At 41.3% G+C, this 26,528-nt stretch overlaps 1 protein-coding gene across 1 annotated transcript in view; it reads left to right on the top strand.

Moving 5' to 3' along the window:
- LOC142160021 (uncharacterized) overlaps positions 1-26,528 on the top strand; it is a 139,266-nt gene that overhangs the window by 90,728 nt on the left and 22,010 nt on the right. The window contains exons 10-14 of the mRNA XM_075214941.1: positions 3,223-3,320; positions 3,484-3,595; positions 5,005-5,102; positions 5,246-5,357; positions 7,695-9,412. Coding sequence (XP_075071042.1) covers positions 3,223-3,320; positions 3,484-3,595; positions 5,005-5,102; positions 5,246-5,357; positions 7,695-9,412 — 2,138 coding nt within the window. The remainder of the gene's footprint in view (positions 1-3,222; positions 3,321-3,483; positions 3,596-5,004; positions 5,103-5,245; positions 5,358-7,694; positions 9,413-26,528) is intronic.

Here is a 26,528-nt window from a genome sequence, read left to right as displayed (position 1 = left end):
AGTGTCACCCACATTTCATTCATTCATTCAGCTAGTATTTGTTAGGTCTGTCCGATCCTGTGACCTGAGAGGCGGGGAATTCAAACTTCTCCACTATTTGTTTGGTCTGTCTGATTATGTGAGCTGAGAGGCGGGGAATTCAAACTTCCCCACTATTTAGTCTTCACTCTGACACTCTCCTGTGTCAGAGCAGCACGTGTATTTACTGTCTGGCTGCTCCTGATCCCTGTGCTTTCCCTGTGCACTTCTCCCTGTGAATACTGGCTGACTTTCTGTGTACCGACCTGGCTTATCTGTTTAACCCTGCATCTGCTGAATCCCTGGCAACACGCACTGGCTGACTTTCTGTGTACAGACTCGGCTTGTCTATTTAACCCTGCATTTGCGGAATCCCTGGCAACACGCACTGGCTGACTTTCTGTGTACCGACCCGGCTTGTCTGATTAACCCTGCATCTGCTGAATCCCTGGCAACACGCACTGGTTGACCTTCTGTGTACCGAACCGGCTACAGTTCCTGACTCCTCTCGTGTTTGTCTCCTCGTGCCTCTCTACTAGACAGCAAGGTACGTGTGGCTTCCTACTTCTTACAATTAAGCTGTTTAATATCCAGCTAGACGAGGCCTTTTACTGTGTTCCCAGAACCGTTCTCCTTACTACTATCTCTCTGCCATGCTGGTGGGCTAACCTAGGGGCCACGACTTGTGGGCCTCCGGCAGCTAAAATTATCCCGCCTTGCGGCGGTTCTTGGAGAAGACCGGGGGGTCCGTTAAACTCCGCGCCCTGGGAAGGCCAGTGCCAATACCGGTTGGTAGTTGTCTCCAGTGAGACGTAACATTATCAGATCTGCGTAGGTGCAAGTCTATTGCACTTCAGGGCCTCCTCCCACTTTTCATTGGCTAAGCATTTCTGGAGCACCATTTAAACCTCCTGGATTCACCTGTCTGATGCCTGTTCTTCAAGCTCACTTCCTGCAGCCTGTGGTTCTGGTTCCTGTTCTCCCTGTGGTTTGCGTGTATTTCAGCCTGCTCTCAGTTCGTGGCCTGTGTTGAACCATCGCTGCTCCAGTACCTCTCTTACCATCTCCAGTGTACTTCATCGTGGCAGCTCTGGTTCTCTCATCTCTACCACTCAGAGCCGCTACTACACCTGTGACTCCTCAACTGTTACTCCGAGTTACCTCCGCTACTCCAGTCTGCTTTCAGCCTCTGGTCGTGTTGAACTATCGCTGCTCCAGTACTTACATTACCATCTCCAGAGTACTTCATCGTGACAGCCTCTGTTCTCTCATTGCTGCCTCCCGGAGCCGCTACTACATCTATGATGCTTCAGCTGTTGTCCTGAGTTACCTGCGCTTTTTCGGTGTGTTCTCAGCCTATGTCTAGTGTTGAACTACCGCTGTTCCAGTATCTCTACTATCTACTCCTGAGTACACCATTATGACAGCTCCTGTTCTCTCACTGTTACTCTGCAGAGCACCTAATCTCCTAGTGACTCATTGGCTGCTGACCTTCAGCATATATTATTGTTGTTCCTGTGTCTATACCACTTACCTGTGGGTTCCATTGTTTCTACCTGCTTCACCTGTCTCCTCCACATTGTTCTGTTGTTCACCCACTCGCGGGACCGCGACCTGCAGGTTTGGTGCCGCTAAGACCATACCACCTTACGGGGGTTCCTGGTGAAAGCAATCTGCCTGTTTGACTCCGCGCCTGTGGTGGGTGGTCCTAGCCATGTTCAGCAGAGCCTAGGGATCTATTTCCAGTAAGCCATCCGTGACAAAGCCATGGTGAGCAGGTGTTTCCTCAGGACCGCCTTCTTGAGTCTTTTTTAAACTTTGTACTTCCCATGATCTTCTCTTGGCTTACAGGATGGCATCTGTTTTGTCTCTTTCTTTTTTTTAGTTACAATATTTTATTAAAAGAACATTGTGAACAGTCCGAAAAACAATTGTTGCATAATATTAAGATGAACAGGACTTGATAAATAATCTTAATTAAATATTCATTGAGCTCTAATATGAGGCATAAGTCAATGCTAGAATTTAAATTTTTCAATGGGTAGAAAATAAGTGGCCTTACAGGACAAGGGAAGAAACATAAAGGATGAAACAAGTCATACACAGGGAATATGTGACAACCTGTTATACCGCTTGCTATGAGGGGGCTGTGGGGCACATCTAGCTGGCCGGTGGCTGCTGCAATTATATGTCTGATCAGTTTGGTTTGATGTCAGGTTGCTGATGGTCAGAAGAGAACTCCAACAGCAGAGGAACATCTAGCTGTGATATAATGGTGTCTGTCTTCTCATTTACACAGCTATAATAATGAGCAACAGGTACATAGTCTGAGATAAATGTATCCGTCCCAAATCCACAAAAGTTGGGTTATATTACACTGACTATAGTATGTTGTTTTTCTATCACTGATAGATACGACTTTTTGTATAGTTTTAATTGTATTTAATATTTACAATTGAGATGGAAGAGCTTTTACAAATGCAACCCCTGTTCTATCTGTAACTGTGGCCTATATTCACTGTCCCGTAGAGTGTATATTATACTTTGTTCTGCCATCTTCCCTGTGTCGCCCGAACGGAGTCCTCTGATTTCGTCCAGTCCCCACCATCACTTTGTTTTGGTTTTAGCAGTACTCTGTTAAATGCTGATGATACATTTGTAGGTGCCGCTGTAGATAGCGGACCGCCAGCCAAACTGTCAGGAGAGCTGCAGGAAAGGTAAAGCCTTTATACACTTTACTAGAGAGCGTCTATAGGAAATGGTTACCTATAGGATAGGGATTGTACTTGCAAAATAGACCCCTCTTGTATATTGTGCACATGTAACCCGTAAGAGCTCCACATTGATGGAGTTCTATTTACCTTTGTATTGATGTCTCTGTTCATACACAGGATTACACAATAGTGAAGATAACATCTAGTGAGCGTGATGTCCCCGTGTGTCAGAAGGATTTAGCTGAACCCAAAGCCCTATTACGGTGCCTTCATTTTGCTCACTGATATTACTCCATGCAGGAGTGGGATAATTTAGAAGAACAAAAGGGTCTTTATAAGAATGTAATGATGGACAATCACTGGACCCTCACATCACTGGGTAAGGGAGACTGCGGTTTATTGTAAAGAGAAAAGCTGCTTTGAAGGCCACCTAAAATCATCTGATCATCACACCTAAAGAATGTATTCAGTCACTGTGTGTTTCCTATAGATGGATCCAGTAACAGAACTTCCCCAGAGAGATGTCCCCGTCCTCTTTATTTACAGGAGAGTACAGAGGAAAATCACAGGGTCCCACAGGAGTGTCAGGTAGATGGAATGTAGATTCTCTCCAAATACCATAATATCAAAGTGACATTTCTCTATATGATTTGTAGAGAAGCTGTGTGTGTCTATTACACTGATATTTTTAAGTCTAATCTCCACTAATGAAATCAGATATTATTAAAATGTTATTTTATTGGTTATTTAGGGTGAAGATCTGACTAATATTAAGGTAGAAGTTATAGAGGGAGAAGAAGAGATGTATGTGAGGGGTGAGCATCAGTGTAAGGAGGAGGAAATCCCTACAGATATCAGCACAGGTGAGTAATAAACACTTATTACAGAATAGTCACCTATTCTCCTTGTTCAATCACTACAACAATCTCTTATTCTACACCGTTCTCTGTCAGGGTCACAGCCGTAGGTCTGGTCCATAGAGTAATGTAAGTCTGGTCAGGAACAATCCTCAGGATCAAAGCCAGGATGTCAGGGTACAGAATTTAGTTCAAGGTGTTTGTCAGCATATCGGGGGTTAATGCACGGGATTCAGTAAGCAAAAGTATTGGAAAGCAACTAGTTTCATTGTCAGAGGATAGCCTGAGGTCTGGTACACGGTGAATCAAGTGAGACATAACAAGATACTGGTGCAGACGCAGTAATCTGCCCTGTGACCAGGTTGCCAGGTTAATATAGTGGCTGAGGTTTGCTGGGCACCAATGATAACTCTCATCCATATCAATATAAACACCTTCATTCTGTATTGTTTAATGTGCACAGCTGATTGCTCAGCGGCTCTAACTACCACCTGCACCTTCCCTTTCTGTACGCCTGCATAGAGAAAGCATGTAAGTTATATTAGGCAGACAACTGTTCCCAGATTAACTTCAAGCTTTTTATATTACTCACCGACTTCCCCAGTTTCCTATGTGTCTTCCTCCTTTTACTACATTTGGTCCAGGCAGTCAGTGAGGTATTTGGGCACACAGACATCATGTGACCTGTCCCAACTTTACACTGTAATCTATCTACTTATACTGAGGCAGATCTTACACATCATCTGCCCACAGTCACCTGGTAGGTTCCCTTCTACTTATTTCCTTTCTTTGTGATCAAGTGAAGCATTTTCTGTCCTTTCTCCTAAACAAGAAAATGTTTCCCATCCTCAGACTCATTGTGAGCTCTATGTATGGGATCAGACCCTCCTCTGTGGGATGTTTTGGGATTTACGCAGCAGTTACTGAATTGTGTTAAGCAGTGGGAACACGTTATTACCGGAGACTTACTCAGATAAACACAAACTGGTTCCCTTTGCTTTGTGTCACTGCTGGATATGTGGAGATTCTAGAAATACATTGTTCTATAGACAGTATTTCACTTATGTGCAAACTAAAAAACTAATGAATCAGGCCCAATATTGCTAGATGTTTATCCCCTTATTTTTTAAATCAGGTAATTTTTTTATTAAAGTTTTCAAGACATACATAACATAACATTTATCCCCTTATTTACAGAGCTTACTGTTGTTGAATTGTCCCATTGATCCTGCCTGTTTATTGTTGTATGACTATAACTTTATGGTGGGAACATATACAAGATGCCTCCTTATATACTGTTATATGGAGTCATTCCTGCTTTCTCTGTCACTTTATAGGTTGTGTAGGTTAATGTATGAACATCATCTGATAATCACTTAAAAACAATGTATTCAGTCACTGTGTGTCTCCTACAGATGGATCCAGTAACATAACTTCCCCAGAGAGATGTCCCCGTCCTCTTAATTCACAGGATTGTACAGAGGAAAATCACAGGGTCCCACAGGAGTGTCAGGTAAATATAGCAAAGTTACTTTTCAGTATATGATCTATAGAGCATCTGTGAGTGTCTTATATACTTATATCCTACTGGTTAATCCCCATTAATGAAATCAGGCATAGCTTAAGTGTTATTTTATTGTTTTATGGGTTATTTAGGGTGAAGATCTGACTAATATTAAGGTAGAAGTTATAGAGGGAGAAGAAGAGATGTATGTGAGGGGTGATCAGCAATGTAAGGAGGAGGAAATCCCTACAGATATCAGCACAGGTGAGTAATAAACACTTATTACAGAAAATAATCTCTTATTAAACACCCTCGTGTCTGTACAAACTAATGTGAAAAACTGACCTGCCCAGTGGCGAAGTCAGGACATTTCAATGTGTGCTACCAGCCAAGAAATCAGATCAGTCTACTCCTGTTTCTAGTACATCAGTACATTGAACGTCGCCATTGTGATTCCTTAACTGATCAATGGGATGAGACTCCAACATTACCCATGATCCTCCCTACTAAAGCTAAATAGTAGGTAATTCCCCTAAGTAACCCTTCCCCACCACAAGGCACACTGCAGACAAACTCCATCATCCTGCTCATACAGAACTATAATCACACACCCGTCATTGTATCATAGGTCCCCTCATATCTCTGTGGTTGGTGCTTTGTACTGTTGCTCTTCATCTTCTCACCTGTCTCTGTATCCTGCTCTGCCCTTATGCTTTGTTCCACTTTTGTTGTTGCCCGTCTGTGCCCTGCTCCATTCTCCTACTCAGTCCTGATGCGCTCTACTCTATCCTGATGCTCTCCTCCGCTCTGTGCCATTGTCATTCTGTGTCGCTATTTCCTGCTGCTCTCCTGCCCTCATAGCGCTGTTCTATGCCAAAGTGTCAGAGTAAATTAGTAGCATGACTGGCCATGGGGCTATATTACTTGTGGTTGACCAGAGGGACATAGAGAGGCTGCTTCAGTGTTCTCATTTCACACCTATGTGTCCACCGGGAGAACTGAAAGTAGTGTAGACGCACGCATAGGATGTGCTGCTGGCCATTGTGTATGCTTGAGAAATGTTACTCCCCAACGTCTGCATTTCAGGTTCGGTAGTGTTATAACAATAATTGAATGTTTATACCAACAGAACCAGGAACATTAAAAAGATATTAAAGGATTTATTTACAAAAATAAATGTACGTGCAAATGACATATGTCATACAAGCTTCAGATAGTAGAACGCTCTAAAGATCTTTCTCTTCTCCAGACAGTTTTGTTACAAAGAAGAGAAAGAAGTGGTTTAAAACTATGACAAGGCAATCAGTATGAAATCCATGCATTCCATTCGTGGAGTTGTATTTAGGCTAGTCCTTATAGGTATGACAGACAGATGTAGAGATTCTTCTAAAAGAAATTCCTTTGTCCAAATTGCGAAAACTGGACAAATCCAGTTTATTAGATAGAGATGGGGGCGCAAATGACTTCAGCGTGTATAATAAAAGTAAATAATGTCAAATAATTAAATTAACCCAAATGCACAATGAACACAGTTAGAAACTAGCATCAATTGAATGCCGTTTTAAGTTATACATATACGATAAAATGAATCTGGTAATGGTATAGACCTTTTGCAGAGTAATTGAAAGAAAAATGTCTAGCACACCATTGATATCTATTTTATGATTTATGGCTCATGTGTAATGTGCAATATGCAGAGGTCAGTTGACTTTGCTGTAAACAGGTAATCAGGTGTTAACAAATAAGCAACAGATATACAGCAGGGGTAAAAGAAATGCAATGGTTATGCAACTGGGCATATAGAGTAAGTATGTAGCGGTGCTGCAGCTGGAACTGAGACCAAACAGAACGTGGAAATCCTTTCCCTATTAAACTAGTCTTCCTCTTACCATGTCACATTCATCACGATGATGTTTGCTTGAAGGTCTCTCCCAGCTTCACTTTGGCATCTTCCTCTGAGAGTGTCCACGGCTGGTTGAACCGCACTGTGGAACGCAGAAGTGGCCTTTAGTTTTATTGTACACAATGAAGACATCTGTGCTCCCATCTCATTCTATATATTATTACTACAAGGAGCAGCAGACTTATTTAATAGGGAACATCTAGTGATTAGGAGCGCTCATCTTGAGAGTCTACCTATACAAATCCAGTTGATATTTAAAACATATGGAACTTCATTATCAGTCAATATATACATGTGTGTGGACATCTAGTGCCCTCTGTTGCCATCTAGTGTCCTCTTAATAAAACACATATATTGAACATTTGAAGATAATTACATTCATTCTACAATCTACTTTTAAACATATACTTGATCAACTTCATTCAAATATAATTAGCTTTAATAGTAGTGCAATGTGTCTAAGTGAAATGCATGTCACTGTGGCTGGATCTACTCAATGTGTTTGTTAACGCAGTTGATTTATATTTTAAGCCAATGTTTTATATGTTCACAAAAAAACTCATATTTGCTGTTTGTGTTCATAGTATACAAATTGAAATTAAACAACTGAATATCTTGAGCTCATCAATATTATGCAGATGTGCTCCTCAATGTACAAACAAGACATATATTTCCATACATTTTTTTCTTTTTAACAGATGGACTCAAAAGCAGGAATATCTCGGAGGGACATTTTATTTTGTCTCCAGATTATAAAATGAAAGATAACATCATACAAGATTCTACTGGAAAAAAAGCCATTACCCTCAATATACATCCAATTTTTCATAGTGCAGATGCATTATCTGATCCCCCTTCTCATGAGGGATGGTCTCCTGATAACTCAGATATTCTTACACGTAGTACAACTCATACAGGCAATACAGTATTTCCCTGTTATGAATGTGGAAAATGTTTTTTACATCGTTCAGTCTTTGTTAGGCATCAGAGAACTCACACAGGTGAGAAACCATTTCCATGCTCTGAGTGTGGAAAATGGTTTGGGATTAAATCAGTTCTTGTTAAACATCAGAGAACTCACACAGGTGAGAAACCATTTCTATGCTCTGAGTGTGGGAAATGTTTTACATATAAATCAGGTCTTGTTGAACATTGGAGAACTCACACAGGTGAGAAACCATTTCTGTGCTCTGAGTGTGGGAAATGTTTTACACAGAAATCGGGTCTTGTTGAACATCAGAGAACTCACACAGGTGAAAAACCATTGCCATGCTCTGTGTGTGGGAAATGTTTTACACACAAATCACATCTTGTTAAACATCTGAAAACTCACACAGGTGAAAAACCATTTCCTTGCTCTGAGTGTGGGAAATGTTTTACACAGAAATCAGGTCTTGTTAAACATCAGAGAACTCACACAGGCGAAAAACCATTTCCATGTTCTGAGTGTGGGAAATGCTTTGGAAATAAATCCGTTCTTGTTAAACATCAGAGAACTCACACAGGTGAGAGACCATTTCCATGCTCAGAGTGTGGGAAATGTTTTACACACAAATCAGGTCTTGTTGAACATTGGAGAACTCACACAGGTGAGAAACCATTTCTGTGCACTGAGTGTGGGAAATGTTTTACACAGAAATCTGGTCTTGTTGAACATCAGAAAACTCACACAGGTGAGAAACCATTTCCATGCTCTGAGTGTGGGAAATGCTATGGAAAGAAATCAAATCTCATTAAACATGAGAAAACTCACACAGGTGAAAAATCATTTCCATGCTCTGAGTGTGGGAAATGCTATAGAAAGAAATTAAATCTCGTTAAACATCAGAAAACTCACACAGGTGAGAAACCGTTTCCATGCTCTGAGTGTGGGAAATGCTTTGGAAAGAAAGCAAATCGTATTAAACATCAGAAAACTCACACAGGTGACAAACCATTTTCATGCTCTGAGTGTGGAAAATGCTTTGGAAATAAATCAAATCTTGTTGAACATCAGAGAACTCACACAGGTGAGAAACCATTCCCATGCTCAGAGTGTGGGAAATGTTTTACACGTAAATCTGTTCTTGTAGCACATCGGAAAACTCACACAGGTGAGAAACCATTTCCATGCTCAAAGTGTGGGAAATGTTTTACACGTAAATCTGTTCTTGTAGCACATCAGAAAACTCACACAGGTGAGAAATCATTTCCATGTTCTGATTGTGGGAAATGTTTTACACATAAATTGAGTCTTGTTGTTCATCAGAGAACTCACACAGGTGATAAACCATTTCTGTGCTCTGAGTGTGGGAAGTGTTTTACACAGAGATCGGGTCTTGTTGAACATCAGAAAACTCACACAGGTGAGAAACCATTTTCATGTTCTGAGTGTGGGAAATGCTTTGGAATTAAATCAAATCTTGTTAAACATCAGAGAACTCACAGAGATGAAAAATAATTTCCATGCAAATCAGCTCTTTTTACACAACAGAAAAATCACACAGGAAATAAAGCCATTTCCTTGAGCTGATGGACAAGGATTGCAGCAATACAAATGTGGTGATGGCCTTTAATTTATAAATAAAAATTGTACAAATCCCTATAAGCATATATTATATTATACAGTAACATCACTCAATCAAACCTTCAATCACACATTGTACTAACATGTTATAATTAAATTACCAGTCACAGTTATTGGTCTCTTTAACACATTGCTCGTGGAACCTATTGCAGTCTCCTTTCTCTATTAGATATCTGCATCACTCTCCGCAGTAATAATGAGACCGTATCGTTACATAGGTTCCTAAGTGATATATAATCCTGGCAATGGGCTGGAAATATAGGGGTAAACCAATCAGATTCTAGCTATTTTCTAGAATGTGCTAGATAAATGATAGCTAGAACCTGATTGGTTGCTAAGGGTAACACTTCCAGTTTGTCTCTTTAGAAGGTTTGATAAATTTACCCCATAATATGTGATCTTGGGTAATGTTACATTATGTTTGGTCATTCTCTGTAATTGAAGGTGTGACATGGTTTATATAATTCAGTAATATGTGACTACTTACTGAGGATCATTTATGAATCTACAAAAATGTGTGTCCACAGTGCAGGTGCAATTATGTGATGCCACGTGGCTACTTTTATACAAACTCATTCATTTATACAGTGATATTGTGGGCTGGTGGGTGCACCCACATGTGAAAATTAATTTTGTTTTGCAGGACAAGATGTTTAAGTGAGAGTATAAGGTTAGAAAGTGTGTTTGTTTGGGGCCTCTCCAGTTTAGCAGGTGCGTGCAGGGCCTTTTTCACCCTGCAGAAGGACTTTAATTTTGCACATGTTTACAGGTGGTGGTGATCAAGTCTAGGCCTATATTTTTAAATGGGATGCATTTTGTACCTTCCAGGCACACTTAATATGGAAAAACATATTTTTAAGGATATAAATACTAGAGATGCTTACTGACCCCCGTGTTTTGGTTTTGGATCTGAATTACCGTTGTGTTTTGGTTTTGGTTTTGCCAAACCACCCTTGCGTGTTTTGGTTTTGTTTAAAAATCAATGTTTTTGGGCATAAAATAACCGAATTTAGTGCTCCACCTGCTTCTTGGATAAGTAATGTAATTGTAATGCTGATAAATTATGAAAACAACAGTTTAATTCCTGGTAGGCCGTTATTATTTCTACACACAAACCAGATTGTCTAACTCTCTATCTATGCATATTGGCAATGCAGCCATCGTCTTTGGGTGTATATTACACTCTACACTTATAGTTAAATATCTAAAGAAATGGACAAAGCCAGTTTGGTTTCTGTCTCTCTAGGCCCCCCTCCACTTGTAGGAAATACTAAAAAATTCAGCCGTTATAGACTGTACAATATAAATTGAAATGGACAAGGCAGTTTGGTTTCTGTCTCTATAGGCCCCCCTCCACTTGTAGAAAATAGTAAAAATTCAGCCATTATAGACTGTAGAATATAAATTGAAATGGACAAAGGCAGTTTTGTTTCTGTCTCTATAGGCCCCCCTCCACTTGTAGAAAATAGTAAAAAATTCAGCCGTTATAGACTGTACAATATAAATTGAAATGGACAAAGCCAGTTTGGGGTCAGTCAGTGTATGACACCCTACCCTTATTGAGAAATTGTCAAAACAGCAACCTTTCAAGACTGTACGTGACATAGAAATGCCCCAAGTCCCTTTCCTATTTGGGGGTAGATTGCACCCTACACTTATACTTATAAGTATACTTTTTTTTTGTGTGTGTTTTTTTCCCTGATTTAAAAAGACTATGTACTTTTACATAGGCTTTACTAGATGACATACAGGGAAGACTACCATCAGGACTGGTGCCAGCACCTGCTTGCTGATTCTGCTCATATGTGGACTGCTTTGAATCCATTTTAATGAGCCCAAACCACTTGTAGTGCAACATATTGTATAGATAGATACTGCTGCTAAATATGACTTTTGGCAGCCAGAAAAATTATTGTTTCACACTGATGAATATGGGACACCCCAAAGCACTTGTAGTGCAAACTATTGTATAGATAATGCTGCTAAATATGACTTTTGGCAGCCAGAAAAATTATTGTTTCACACTGGGGAATATGGGACACGCCAAAGCACTTGAAGTGCAAAATATTGAAAAAAAAATGCCTCCTCTATCCTCCTGTCTTCCTGCTCTAACAATTGCTAATAGAATTGGTAATAATAATAGAATTGAATAGATTATAATTAAAATAATAATACAAAGAATAAGGTGTACAGTTATTGCTCTGTCCCTGCTCTAATACAGCCTGTGACCTAACCCTGCTCTCCCCCTCTGTCAAATGGCGATGGATTGCTGTGTAGGCGGGTATTTTTTGCTTTTCAAATATCACGAGAACCGAGCTCTGAGATCCGACTACGTCACAATGACGTTTTGCCTCGATTTCGATTCCGAACGGGCGGCTCGGTACTCGGATAGGCAAAGTTCGGGTGGGTTCGGTTCTCGGGGAACCGAGCCTGCCCATCTCTTATAAATACCTATGATATAAAAACACACAAGTGTTTCTCCTGTCTCATGATTTAAGACAAGTGAAGCTTGGATAAGCAGTATTTTTTGAGAAAACTAATGAAAAGTTTACAATTATGAAGAGGGCTCCCAAAAGCGGATTGTGGGTAAATACCTCTGTATGCGCTAGGCCAATAATTAGGCATATTTGTGTTTAATTCAATGCTCTCTGCATTTTTCCATTTGGTAACCTGCCTCCTGCAATACTCTGGTTGGGTACTCCTGGAAAAACAACGTTACTGATGAATGGATTCCTCATCTCCTGTCACCTGCTGGATGTTTTGTAACTTTTAGATAGTAAGAATCTCTCACATTCTTTCAGACTTCCAGTAATCAGACTCTTTGCCAATGTACCTTAAGGAAGTTATGACTAGAAGCATCAAAAATAAAATTTAAAATATTGAAATACACTTTAAGCATTACAATATTTTAGTCGTATACTTTCCTGCTCATTCTATGCAAATTACAGTACATAGCTGACTAATGTTATAGAAACCTCATATTGTATACTGTAGTTTGCACATTGACTAATGGAAAATGTTTTAGGTCCAGTTTGTTTTTATTTTGTATTTATACCTTTTATTCTGTATGTAGTGAATAAGTATATGAAATAACAGCACAATTCATTTATAGACATGAAATGTCATTATATGGTCTATACACAAATAAAATCTGTAATTACCGTCATGACTTCTTGTTTGCCACATCCTTTAAGGGGGAGCACTGGTCGTCAAAATTAAAATACAGAAGAAAAGACTACCCAAAAACTCAGGGAGCAACGTCCAACATCAGGTCACCTATGACTCGCGCACTATCAAGGACCTCATAAGGTTCACTTTAGCAGGAAGGAGCTTGTACAGGAGTAAAGGGATTATAAGTAGAGTCAGGGGGCCCAAATCTGGTGGAATTTATCGCCCTTGTCGTGTAAATGATATGTAATCTGTTCCTTCTGGGCAATAATCCAAATATAGGAGCGTAGGGCTGCCATAGTAGGGGGTTCAGCTTGCTTCCAAGATTTAGCTACTAGACATCGTGCTGCAGCAAGGATATGGAAAGCTAGTTTAGAGGACTGTTTATTGTTATCAATCAAAGGATAGCAAAGAAGAAAGAACCATGGGTCTTTCCAAACGGGACATGAAAGAGGAGAGGAGGGCCCTAACACGATCCCAGAAGGAGGATATTTTAGGACAGGTCCACCAAATATGTAAAAAAGATCCCATCTGGCCACAACCCCGCCAACATAGTGGAGAACTAGAGGGAAACATTTTAGTAATTTTGTCGGGGGTGTAGTACCACCGGTAGAGTAATTTCTATGCGTTCTCCTTGACCAAGGTGGAAATAGAGCTGGTGGCAACCTGATCCCTTATGATCTCCCAAAAATCCTCTGGAGGGGGGGCACAGATCCCTCTCCCACTCCCTCTCATGCCTACCACTGGGAGGAAAAATTACATAGAGAATTAAAGTGTAGATATAGGAAATCGTACCTCTACGCAACGGCGAAGAAAGACATAGGGTTTCAAGTGGGGGAAGGAGCTCCCCCGAAGAGAGAGCCCACAAAGTGACGTACCGTATTTCCCCAAGTATAAGACGCACTAATGTATAAGACGCACCTTAATTTTGGAGCCCAAAATTTAAAAAAAGATGTATTACAATAAGTTACTGAAGTAGAAGGCTTGTCTGGTTGTGATTTTAGTCAGATCTCACATCAGGTCTAGAGGAGCAGAGTTTACAATAAAGTCCCACATTCAGTTACAGGAAGGCAGCGCTACTGCACAGAGCTGTACATACCATACTACACACTGGGCTCAATTATCGGCGATCAGCGGAGACTGGGAGGCGGCTGAAGGACCTGATGGTCTTTTTACCTGAAACTGGAAAGTGCTGATCTGTTCAGCAGGGACTCCTCTCTCATACCCTCACACCAGGGGTCACCTGGGCTTAATTATCGGCAGTCAGCGGAGCTGCCGGTCATGTGACTGACATCTCCCAGACTGTGGGAGGCGTCTGAAGGTCCTTTAACCTGAATCTTGCAAGCTCAGATCTGTTCAGCAGGGACTCCTCTCTCATACCCTCACACCAGTGATCATCTTCCTCATTCAGGTAAGTAGCGCTGTCAGTGTATAAGACGCACCCTTTTTTTAGACCCAAAATTTTGAGGGAAAAGGTGCGTCTTATACATGGAGAAATACGGTAACTGAAAATATTCCTAAAATTTAGGATGGAGGTTTGGAAACTTATCGCAAATTATCCAAAGAGATGAAGGTACCTTGGTATACTAGATCTCCAACAAACCGAACACCCGCGGTGGCGCAGGGTCTATAGAAGGCTGGAGAGAGACCGGGAGGGAAGGCAGGATTACCCCAAAGAGGCAGAACAGGAGGGGAAGAAATTGAGATATTTAGATGGGGGCGGCAGGTCTCCCAGACCGCACCTGAGAATAGCAAGGTGGGGTATTGACAAGCAAGGGGCAATCTAGCTTGTTTTGAGAGACCCCATACAGAAGAAAGAATCGGAAATTTAAGATAGGCGGATTCAATATCAACCCACAACAGTGTCGCTGGTGGGGCAAAGGAGGCAACAATCTGACTCAAGTGAGCCGCCCAATAATAAATTTTCAAATCCAGGAAAGCCCCTACCACCACCCCTGGTAGTTCTCTTTAGGAGAGCGAGCTTGACCCTGGGAGACCGGCTGTTCCATATAAATCTTGAAAGACACTTTTGGATAGAAGAGAGTTCCGAGAGGGGGATTCTAACAAGGAGGGTCTGAAAATAATAAAGAAGCTTAGGAAGAAGATTCATCTTAACAGAGATGATCCTGCTCAGCCACGAGATAATCAATGAGCACCAGGAGAAAAGTTCTGCCTTGATTTTTGCAAAAAGGCCTGGATAGTTCTCTCGGTACAGGGAGTCGTAGGAGTTGGTAATACAAATACCCAAATATCTGATTTTCTTTTTTTGCCACCTAAAATTAAAGCAGGAGGTGAGTACCAACCCCTCCTGGTTAGAGATATTAAGCAGAAGGGCTTCTGATTTGGCAACATTAATCTTATAACCAGAGAGGTGCCCATAATGGTGCAATATGTTAAAAAGAGCGGGGAGTGACTTCTCCGGCTGCTGCAGAGTCAGAGGGACATCGTCCGCGAAGAGGGAAAGCTTACTCTCCAGCTCCCCCGTCTGCACACCTCGAATATCAGGGCAAGCTCGGATGGAAGCAGGAAGGGGCTCTATAACGAGGGCAAAGATGAGAGAGAAGAGGGGACAGCCTTGGCGAGTACTGTTGGAGATATTAATAAGGTCAGATGGAGAACTATTGATCATAACTCTCGCAGAGGGTAGACAGTACAAGGCTTGAATACCAGTAAGGAGGCTACCTGAAATTCCAAACGCCGACAAGGCTCCAGACATAAAGCTCCAGGAGATCCTGCAAAAGCCTTCTGGGCATCAAGAGAGAGAATGATAGCCAGAGCCCTCCTGGTATTAATGATATGAATCAGGTCATTGGCTCTCCTGGTGTTATCCCTGGCCTGACGGCCTGGGACAAAACCAACCTGGTCGTAATGCACAAGGGAGGGAAGGACCGAATTTAATCTGTTAGCCAGGATTTTAGCATACAATCTTACATCTGTATTAATCAGGGAAATAGGGCGATAACTAGCGCGGTCATAAACATCTTTACCCTCTTTATAAATAACAGAGATCCGAGCTTCCAAAGAGTCCCTAGACCAAGAAGTCCCAGCTAGGATTGAGTTGAAGAGAGTATGCAAACGGGGGACCAGAAGCCCAGCAAACCTCTTATAATAGGCAGCAGTGAAGCCATCTGGCCCCGGAGCCTTACCAGACTTCTGGGACTTTATCCCTTGCTCAATCTCCTCCTTAGTAATCTCGGCTCCTAGGAGCGCATTGGCTTGTGGAGAGAGTTTTGGAAGTTTAGCAGAAGAGAGAAAAGATTCAATCAACTGTGAGTTCTGTTGGAAAAGCGAAGGGTCAGAAGGGCGAGGCAGGTTATAAAGTTTAGTGTAGTAGGATTGAAAGGCAGCCCGTATTAGCTGAGGATCATAATGTAGAACTCCGTCCGAGTCCCTGATAGCCAGGAGATTCCGGCCACTATCTTGGCTCTAAGTTTAGTTGCCAGTAGTCTATCGGCTTTGTCACCCTTTTCATAGAAGCGCCACTTCAGATTATTAGCCACTTGGTGGGATAACAAAAGGTTTAGTTCCCCCCTAAGAGAAGCAATTTCCTGGAGAACCATGGGGTCAGCATTCAATTTGTGATGTTGCTCTAAGGCTCTCAACGAATCCGTCAGCTGAATAGTTTTGGCCAGACGAGACCGCTTAGTCCGAGAAGCCAGAGCTATAAGATGACCCCATATTACAGCCTTATGAGCACCTCAAAGAGTCATAGGAGAAATATCAGGGGTATCGTTCGTCACAAAATACTCTAAGAGAAGTGAGTTATGGTGAGTAATAGTCTCTTTATCCTGCAGGAGCGACTCGTTAAGCCTCCAGGTCGCCCTAGGGGGGCGTTGGGCAAGAGAGGTAAGTACCGCCGAAACAGGGACGTGATCCCACCAAGTAATAGGAAAAATTTGGGAAGAGCTAAGTGCTAAGAGTAAGGTCGTGGCTGAGCAGGATCATATCGATCCTAGAGTAAGTGTTAAGGGGAGAGGAGAAAAAGGTGTAGTCCCTGGCCATCGGGTCTAATACTCTGTAAGAGTTGTATATATTATGAAGCCTCAGGAAAGCCTGTAAAGCTCCAGTATTGTGGGCGTCTCTCCTCAGGGGAGGGGAAGAGGAATCTGAGGACCGATCTATAGTCGGAGCTAAAACAGCATTGAAATCAACTTCAACAATAAGCTCACCCTGGCGAACTCAGGCCAGCAAAGAGCCCAACTTTTTGAAGAACCTATGCTGACCAGTGTTAGGTGCATAGAGGTTCACTAGAGTACAGGCGAGATTGTTTAAGTATTTAAAAAAGTGATTCAGCGCACGGAGGACTCAAAACAAACAATATGACACAGAGAAAAATGTTACAGCTCTTTTGAGAGATAGTGGCAGAAAAAAGTTAGCGATCTTACCCTGCTCTTTCCCTATGAGGGTGAATGTCTTTCCCACGCTGGTATAATGGCGATGGTTCCCTCACTGTAGCGATGGTTCTTTAATTAACGATGTTTCCAAAAGAGTAGAAAAAGTTGATGCCGACACTATCCAGCTACAAATCCGGGTTGCCGTCCGCAGTGGAACGCAGATGGACCGCGCGATCTCCTTTGCTACTTCCTGTATGTACGGATGCTCAACAGGTTCAAAAATAGAGATGTGTAAAAAAATGTAAAGCACTGGTAATGCTGTAATCCGACGCGTTTCGTCCGTTAGGACTTTCTCAAGGATGCTTGTGTTTGTTTCTGCTTACTTTTATAGTCAAATTTCGACCAGCTTTATTGATAAAATTGTGAGTAAACACTCATAAAAATGTTTTATATATAAAAATAAAAATAAAATTATGAGAACAGTAAAATGTCTGTATATTGTATGTAGAAAGGTACAAGTTCTGCATATGAAAGATATCTAATAAAAACATATGGTAATAAAGTGCCAATATGAAATGATTATTAAATAAGAAATGGCCATAAATCAAATTCCTGATTTAGGCCTAGAGGAGATAAGGTTTTTAATTTATAAATAAATTTGGTTTCAATTTTAGACATAAATGCTATATAATTTCCTCCTCTCCAATTTCTTGGTACAATATACAGACATTTTACTGTTCTCATAATTTTATTTTTATTTTTATATATAAAACATACAGGAAGTAGCAAAGGAGATCGCGCGGTCCATCTGCGTTCCACTGCGGACGGCAACCCGGATTTGTAGCTGGATAGTGTCGGCATCAACTTTTTCTACTCTTTTGGAAACATCGTTAATTAAAGAACCATCGCTACAGTGAGGGAACCATCGCCATTATACCAGCGTGGGAAAGACATTCACCCTCGTAGGGAAAGAGCAGGGTAAGATCGCTAACTTTTTTCTGCCACTATCTCTCAAAAGAGCTGTAACATTTTTCTCTGTGTCATATTGTTTGTTTTGAGTCCTCCGTGCGCTGAATCACTTTTTGAAATTTACATACAATATATTTATTCAGCCGCAGGAAGTTCTAACATTAGAGAAGCGCCGATAATTTTTATTGCATTGAGATTGTTTAAGGAGCCTACGAGAATCAGGAATCTACCCTCCTTTTCCTTATGACAGTCGTGAAGATCAAAAATTAGATGACGTGCAAACAAGATTGCCACACCTCGTTTTTTTTGTCTGAGATCACATGCATGTTATGTCAGGGGAAATTTTTTAGAATGGAGCTACGGATGGAGATGGTTCACAAAATGTGTTTCTTGCAGGAATATTAAATCTCCTTTAAGAGACTTGAGAGAGGAATGGAGCTTATCTCGTTTCTGGGGGGAGATGAGGCCCTTAACGTTATGGGAAATAAGATTAAGGGTCATAGGTACGTTAATATTTGAAAAAAGCCCAAAAAATAGCTAGGGCAAAACAGGGTGGATGACGACCAGTGAGGAAAAGGAGAAGGGGACCCAAGGCTAAGGGTAGAAAGGGATCGGCATAGTGAAACAAAGTTCACTTGTCGCTTTTGCTGGTAAGGGATAGGGAATGATGAACAAGTCATCAGGGGGACCAGCATAGAGCCCTAGGCTCTAAGGGGGGTGGAAGTCTAGCAACAATCAAATACGGAGGGCCGGAGAACCTAATAGGAGATCCCAGGTGGCCAACTTAGAGTGTATGACCTATAAAAGAGGATGGGAACCTTTTGAGTAAAAAAAAAAAAAAGAGGATGGGAAGGGAAAAGGTATGGGAAAATTATTGAGCTATAAGGTAAGAGAGAGAAAAGGGAGTAAAAGGGAGGGAAGACAAGGGATGAAATCACCAGCATTCAACATATTATATGAAGCATAACATAAGTCAATAACAATACACATATCTTGATGTGCGCACGGGAAGTATCCGGACGTGGTCAGATGTATGAGCTGTAAGAATGGAAGAAACAAAGAGACAAAACAAACAACAATACAACAGCAGATATAACCTAGAAAATAAATTAAACCGAACATCACAATTACTTATCAGTAACAAAACCAGAAGATGGAGTCTGTATTTCGCCAGTGTCTCATCAAGGCTGCCTTGTGGAACTACACGGGGAGGATGAGGTAGAAAGTTCAAAGTGCACATTTTGAGGGAAAGGTGTTGAGCAACAACCCGACTCCTCCTGGAAACAGCCAGAAACAGAACAACAGCCAGTAGGAGGGAGTACGTTGTCTGACAATAGCAAAACCGTCCCAAGACACTAATGTCTCATCCCTGAATTCCACATCCCATTGTAGAACTCCATCAGGCAACTGTGAGGACCACATTGGGTCATGTGGAGAGAAGTACAAACGTTCTTTGAAGAATGAACAGGAACAGGGACAAGCTGATCAGGGATCCGTAGACTGCGGTTTTGAGTGACGAGGAACAGTCGACCAGTCTCTACGTGGAGGCTGTTGAACTTTCGGTGTGGAGGGCCCCGCAGCGTTAGCAGAAGCCTGAGAGGTTTCTGGTGGGGTGTTTTGACTCAGGTCAAGCAAGGTCGCGTGCTTCATCTAAGCTTTTAGCTGACAGTTGCTGGTTCTGATGCCAAAGGTAAAGACGAAAGGGGAACCCCCAACGATATCTGATATTGTTCTCCCTGAGGACTGAAGTGACAGGCTGGAGTTCTCGTCTCCGATTCAGAGTGGCGGGAGAGAGGTCCTGAAAGATTTGGAGGGTGTACCCCTCGTAGGTTAAGACAGGAAGCTTTCTGCCAGCTTGTAAGACAGCTTCTTTGGTCGTGTAATAATGAAGACGGAGGATAACGTCTCTAGGTGCAGTTTGATCAGAAGAGCGAGGTTTAAGGGCCCTATAGGCTCTGTCCAGCAAGAGCTGATCTTCTGGGACTTCCGGTGTAAGCTGAGAGAACAGCTTCCGGAAATAGGGGTCCAGATGCACAGATTCAACGGATTCTGGGACGCCTTTAATTCGTAGGTTATTCCTCCGAGCTCTATTGTTCATGTCTTCTTGACGTTCATGGAGAGCATTGAGCTCCTAGGTGACTTGAGAAAGGTTGTTAGCAGTTGATTCCTGGAATGTGGCAATATCCTCCATCTTTCTTTCAATATGGTCCGTGCGAGAGCCCAGCGAGGATACCTCTGATCTCAGACCATGAAGAGCATGTTGGACTTCAGCGTGAACTGAGGATCGTAGCTCTTTCATTTCCTTAATCAAAGAGTGAAAGTCTTTTTTGGTGACCGGAACGGACACATCCTCATCAGAGTCTGAATCCTCAAGGGAGTGAGGAGAAGCTGCTTGTTTAGTTCCAGAAACTGAGGAAGCCTTATTAGGATAATATTGGGGGACACCCTTAGAGTGGAGTTTTTTGTTTTTCGGCATAATTGAGTAAGGACAGGGGTGGGAAGAGATTCAGGGAGGGTAGGTCAAACTCAGTAGAAATCTTCAGAACAGAAAATTCGATCAGAAAAGGCCACTCGGGTGTGAGGAGACCGTTACATCACAGGAACATATCAGATGATGTCTCCGGCCACCCGAAGTGAACCAGTTGTGGTGTTAAAACATAACAACAAACACGCAGGACCGTACGGGTGAGGTGAGTAGATAAAGGGCAGTGGGAACTTGGGCGTTCCAGAAGTATACTTGTACCCAGAGCAGCACAGATGCTGGCAGATAGGGAAAAAAAAAAAAAAAGCAAAAAACGAGGCCTCAGCTCAGCAGCAAAATGGCGAGGCCAGAAGTATAGCTGGTAGCACAGGGTCCATCCACTGACCTGCAAGTCCTGACCAGCAGCGAACACAGCAGACAGCAGGGCTACAGCATCTACAGGGAGGCTTCTGGAGGGTCACCTCAGGAGTATAGATGTGTGGAGATGCTCTCCTACTTTTCTTCTCTTCTCCCCTTTTTTTTCTTTTTTTTTCTTTTTATTCTTTACTTTTTATCTTATCCTTTCTCCTCTCCCTTTTTCCCTTTTTTTTTTTTTTTTGAGGGTGTAGGATCAACTGGAGGCCACTAGGTGGCAGCAGATTCCCAATCCCCTGCAGACGTCAGATGGTACCAGCTTGCTACTCTTCTCTTTTATATTTTTACTGCTGTGTGCTCGATTCTGCCCACACGCAAATTCACTGCAAGCCACCCACTCATCAGCTGGCAAGCCAATCGCACACTGGAATCGCCGATATGGTCAGCTCCGTGGTGACGCGGACCTTCTCCTCGGAAGTGAGCCGGCAATGATGGGGATGCCGCTTCCGGTTCTCCGCTGCAACTTACTTTTACAATTACTTTACAATTTACTTAGGTATAGGGGTTTACATCTAGGTTTTGTTTCCAAATATTGCCTTTTTGTCATAGCAGCTGTCCATTAAGCCTATTCAAGGCACATTTGGGTGTGGCTCACAAGTCAGCCCTTGCTAGATGTAAACCCCTATACCTGGGAGGTGAGTGCATCTGATTTTAACTGCATTTTAATTGTGTTTAAAGCATATAGGTCAGTGTAGGACCTGCATATAATGAGGTACCCTTGACGTGGGATGCAGGCTTAAATCTTTTGATCACAATATGAACTAATACCTCATGTTTTCATTTTGCTAGACACACACAGATATGCGGTGAAAAGGATAAGCGCTGACAACTGTCTTTTTATTAGAGTCCTAGTTGCCTTTTATGTTGTTTCCACCTGGTCAGAAATTTGATGTGCACAATGCAACAGCCAGGTATAGACAGCGTTTTACCTTTGTACAAATTCCAGATTAAAAGATATCTTAGTGACAATTGTGAGGGAGTAGGAGAACTCTTTGAATAATTGTGTATTATAGCACAGGTTTTTCTTGTAAACAAAATTTACACGTGTATTGGTATAAGTGTTTCTTGCTAATTTAATTTATCTGTCATCAAAACAACATATGTGGAGCTTTCTAAGCACTTTACAATTTTCTATATACCTGCAGTAATTAGCTTTGCTTTATTAATTGTACATAAATAATAAAGAAAATATGGATAAACAACGCACACTATTCATTTTCCCTGAGGAAGCCCCTATTGGGGTGAAACGCGTAGGTAGGAAATAGCACACTGATACATCTTCAACTTTATACTATCGCCGATGGTCCTATACGCGCATGCGCGGACCCTGAGTTTGTTTTTCCGGCTTTGTCGTGAGATCTACACCACGTCTAGGAGCGGGATCGCTGACTGGAAAATAGACCCTTATATAAACAACATCAGTTTTCTCACTGCATGGATTAACCTTTGGTATTGTCCTACCGAGTATGGCGTTGTGAAGATTTGCAGACAGAGACTTTGAGATTGCTTCCTGGTACATCGTTAGAAGCACACACCGGCCAGGAGCGGGATCGATATTTGGAAGGAGGATCTTTTGCATAGATTATCTGGACACACCATCTGGGGAGGGAGGTAAGTGCACTAGCCAACCTTCCCAGACTCGTGGCCCTTTGTTTTTATTGTGACATTGTTTTAACAGCACTGTTTGATTGGCGGTTGCTACATTGGATTGTGAGGATATATGCAATCAGTAACCAGCCCCATACATACATACGGATACCACATCTTCTAGAGATGCCTGCCTATTTTTAATAGTAAGTCCACATTTAGCCCAATATTGGCATCCATAACTGATTTTTTACATTTTACATATTTGTTATTTCTATATTGCTTCTTATTTACACTATCCCTTGTATCCCTCTATTGCGCTGGGGAATCCATCGTTGTTTATTCCTAGGGGTCGAGAACACCCCTTCTATCTGTTCCTCCGGCTGCCTATTTTCATCCATCACGCGGATAGCGCGGATCCCCCACACTCTATTTTCTAACGCACATCTTTATGCATTTGTAATTTGTTACACATCAGAATTATTAGATTTGTGAGCAGAATGTGGGAAATGTTTTACCTATATTCAGCTCTTGTTAGACATCAGATATTTGACATAGGAAATAACCCATAATCCTGTTCCTACTGTTCTATGAGCAAAAAAGCAATCTTTGTATAGACGAGGAAATCCAAAGAAGTGTTCCTTAATATAGTGATGTATCTTAAGGTTGGTGGTTTCTTCTCACAAATATTGATGAATTTTAATAACCATATTTATTAGATGATTCAGCTGTTTTATGATTTCATTTTCTTATGAGCAAAACATCTTACAGCACATCAGTGTATATCTATAGAAGTGTTTTGATTATTCGAACAGCAAGCTGAACTAAATGGGATTGGGATTGGGATTGGGGAAGAGATTTCTCCTCTGAAATCTCTAAATGAAGACACACAAAAAGAAAACAAGATAAGAATAATACAGTTATTGAGATACAAAAATCAAATCTGAAGGACCAATATGGGGAATTTTAATACTTGGTATACAATAAAACTATTTATTAAAATCTACTGATGACTGATTTATATGAATGTAATCATATGGGTTAAATGTCAGAATTTGTATCTCATTTTTTTATGTGCAGAAATGTTAGACATGGATATCAAAGATAGATATTTAAATTTATTTTATTTCATTCAATTTGAACACAAGGGTGGTGACTGTTTTTTTACACAATGTTAGGTTTATCACAGTTGATTAATATAACACACGATAACATCTATAAAATAAAAACATCTTTAATAATCATTTAGATAGTCATTTAATGATAGGAACATGTGTTAAAATAATAAAAGGGAAATTAGTCTCAGTATAACAAAACACTAAAAAAGTAATATTCACTGTACATCGACTAACAGTATACATTTTAGCTATAGTTTATTGTCTTAAACTTAATATATACACCAATCAGCCACAACATTAAAACCACCTTCCTAATATCGTGTAGGTCCCCTGCTCTGACTCGAGGCATGGACTCCACAAGACCTCTGAAGGTGTCCTGTGGTATCTGGCACCAAGACCTTAGCAGCAGATTCCTGTAGAGTGCCCAGTGTGGCATTGATGGCTCGGACTTTCCAGCACATTCCACTGATGCTCAATCGGATTGAGATCTGAGGGATTTGGAGGCTAAGTCAACACGTTGAACACATGTTCCTCAAATCATTCCTGAACAAATTTTGCAGGGTGCATTATCCTTTTGTAAGAGGCAACTGCCATCAGAGAATATTGTTGCCATGAAGGGTTGTATTTGGTCTGTAACAATGTTTAGATAGGTAACATCTACATGAATGCCAGAACTCAAGCTTTCCCACCAGAACATTGCCCAGAGCATTACACTGTCTCCACCAGGCTTACCTTCTTCCCATAGTGCCATCTCTTCCCCATGTAAATGAGTCACACGCACCCAGCTGTCCACATGATGTAAAAAAACATGATTCATCAGACAAGGCCATCTTCTTCCATTGCTCCATAGTACTGTAGGCGCTTACGGCGGTGGACAGGGGTCAGCATGGGCACTCTGATCGGTCTGTGACTACGCGGCCCCGTCTGCAGCAAGCTGCAATGCACTGTGTGTTCTGACACCTTTCTGTCACAGCCAGCATTAACTTTTTCAGCAATTTGTGCTACAGTAGCTCTTCTGTGGGATTGGACCAGACAGGCGCCTTCACTTCCCACGGGCATCCATGAGCCTTGGGCACCCATGAGCCTGTCACCCGGTGGTAATCGCTTCAACGTTTACAATAACACCGACACAGAGGAAACCTACAATAAAAGAACGATTTAAGGAAAAAACGACTCTGCAGATCTCCGATACCAGCAGTAGGATGCCAGCACCTCCTTCCGACTGTCCAGATCTCTGGCAGCGCTGTGTGACATCAGTGTGCCCTTCATGCCTTTAAATTTATATATATATATATATATATATATCAAAGATATGAATCAACGATTAATAGGGGTAAAAAAAAAACAACTGATGGTGGCAGCTAAAAAAAGGCTATATTATCTCAATAGACATCACCAGATACCCCTAACATAAATTGGATGATTAATCAAATTTATTATATCTTCCATATGGATTGGGTGGAAACCACTTCTAATAAAGAGAAACTGACAGGAAAGTTTTTTGATAAGTGGACACCTTATATTCATACATTGTCTCTGCATATAAAAGAGATCCTTAGATCTTCTATTCAGCTCACTTCTTGGCACAATCTAAATTATAATAATAGGACGAATACCTTTCTAATATTTTCATTCTATTGTAAATTGATTAATTATAGTAAGAACATTATGACATGTGTTGACTGGTTACACTGTTTAGATATTAGAATTGTAAACTTTGAGATAGAAAAAGTGGTCATTTGTATATGGATACAATTTAAATGTTTGAAGATTTTCTAATATTTTGTAATGCAACTTCGTATAATAAAAGAAAAATTCAAAATAGCTTAGTGTTATCATTAAATATGGACCCCTTACTTTATAGGTCATTGTCACGAATACGCTCCCAGCTGCCGTGACTTTGGGGTGTTTTCTGTATGAAGTCACACAATTCCAGTCCACAGTCTCTCTTTACCTATCACACAGGTTATAGACCTAATGAATCGCCCCCAAACAGCGCTCACACCCCCCAGACACTTCAGGTTTGCCACCACCTATTGAATAAGAGCAATAGGACACCACACTGGAACACAAGGCTTCTAGCTATCCACAGACTAGCAAGACCCACACCAGCACACACAGGGTTAACTCTTCACACCTCCAGACTGTTACACAAATGTAAATGCAAGCACACACACACAGTTTGTTAATCAAATGTATCAACAAATCACACACTGGCATTCAGAGGGTTAACTTGGTCGAGCTATATTCTTCTTAACAGGCTAATGGATTCGTTAGAGTATCAAGGACGCAACATATTAAATTATAGATTTAATACACAAAAGTACAGGGCATTCAGATATAAAGAAAAAAATATTAATAACAATTAATAGATTGGCATAACAAGCAAAACAGAATAAAAGGGGTTACATTCAGAATAGCACTTACTGGAGTTGCATAATCTGTGCCATCGGGAATTGGCTAGGAAGATGGACAGCTTATCAATGTGACGTGATTTCCCCAAAAAGTCTGACCCCTTGTCCCTTCAAGGTTTTTAAGCAAACTCAAATGGGACGGCATTCACAACGGTGTGAATGCTAATGTGGGGGCGGAAATGTCCCTTGGGTGTCACCTAAGGCTTGTTCAAAACTATTCCTAAGTTTTGACCTGTCTTAGCTTTTCTCAGATATATCCCAGAGACATAACTTTCCCTTTAATAAACCAGTCATTACTTTCCGCACATTTAAATACCAAATATGATGGGATTACAACAATATCAGATCTCGTCCTGAAATACATGTGACTATGGCTGTTCCCTGTATAATTGGTATCTATGTTTTAAAACCCTTATGTGGTTGATCACTACTTTTATTGATTTTAAGTAGCATATTTTAAAACTGAATTCTTTTTGTCTA

Source organism: Mixophyes fleayi, chromosome 6 (assembly GCF_038048845.1).
Source record: "Mixophyes fleayi isolate aMixFle1 chromosome 6, aMixFle1.hap1, whole genome shotgun sequence".
In the NCBI taxonomy this organism is placed as follows: Eukaryota; Metazoa; Chordata; class Amphibia; order Anura; family Limnodynastidae; genus Mixophyes; species Mixophyes fleayi.
Note: the sequence above shows the minus strand (reverse complement) of the source record. Positions and strands in the feature narration are given on the sequence as shown.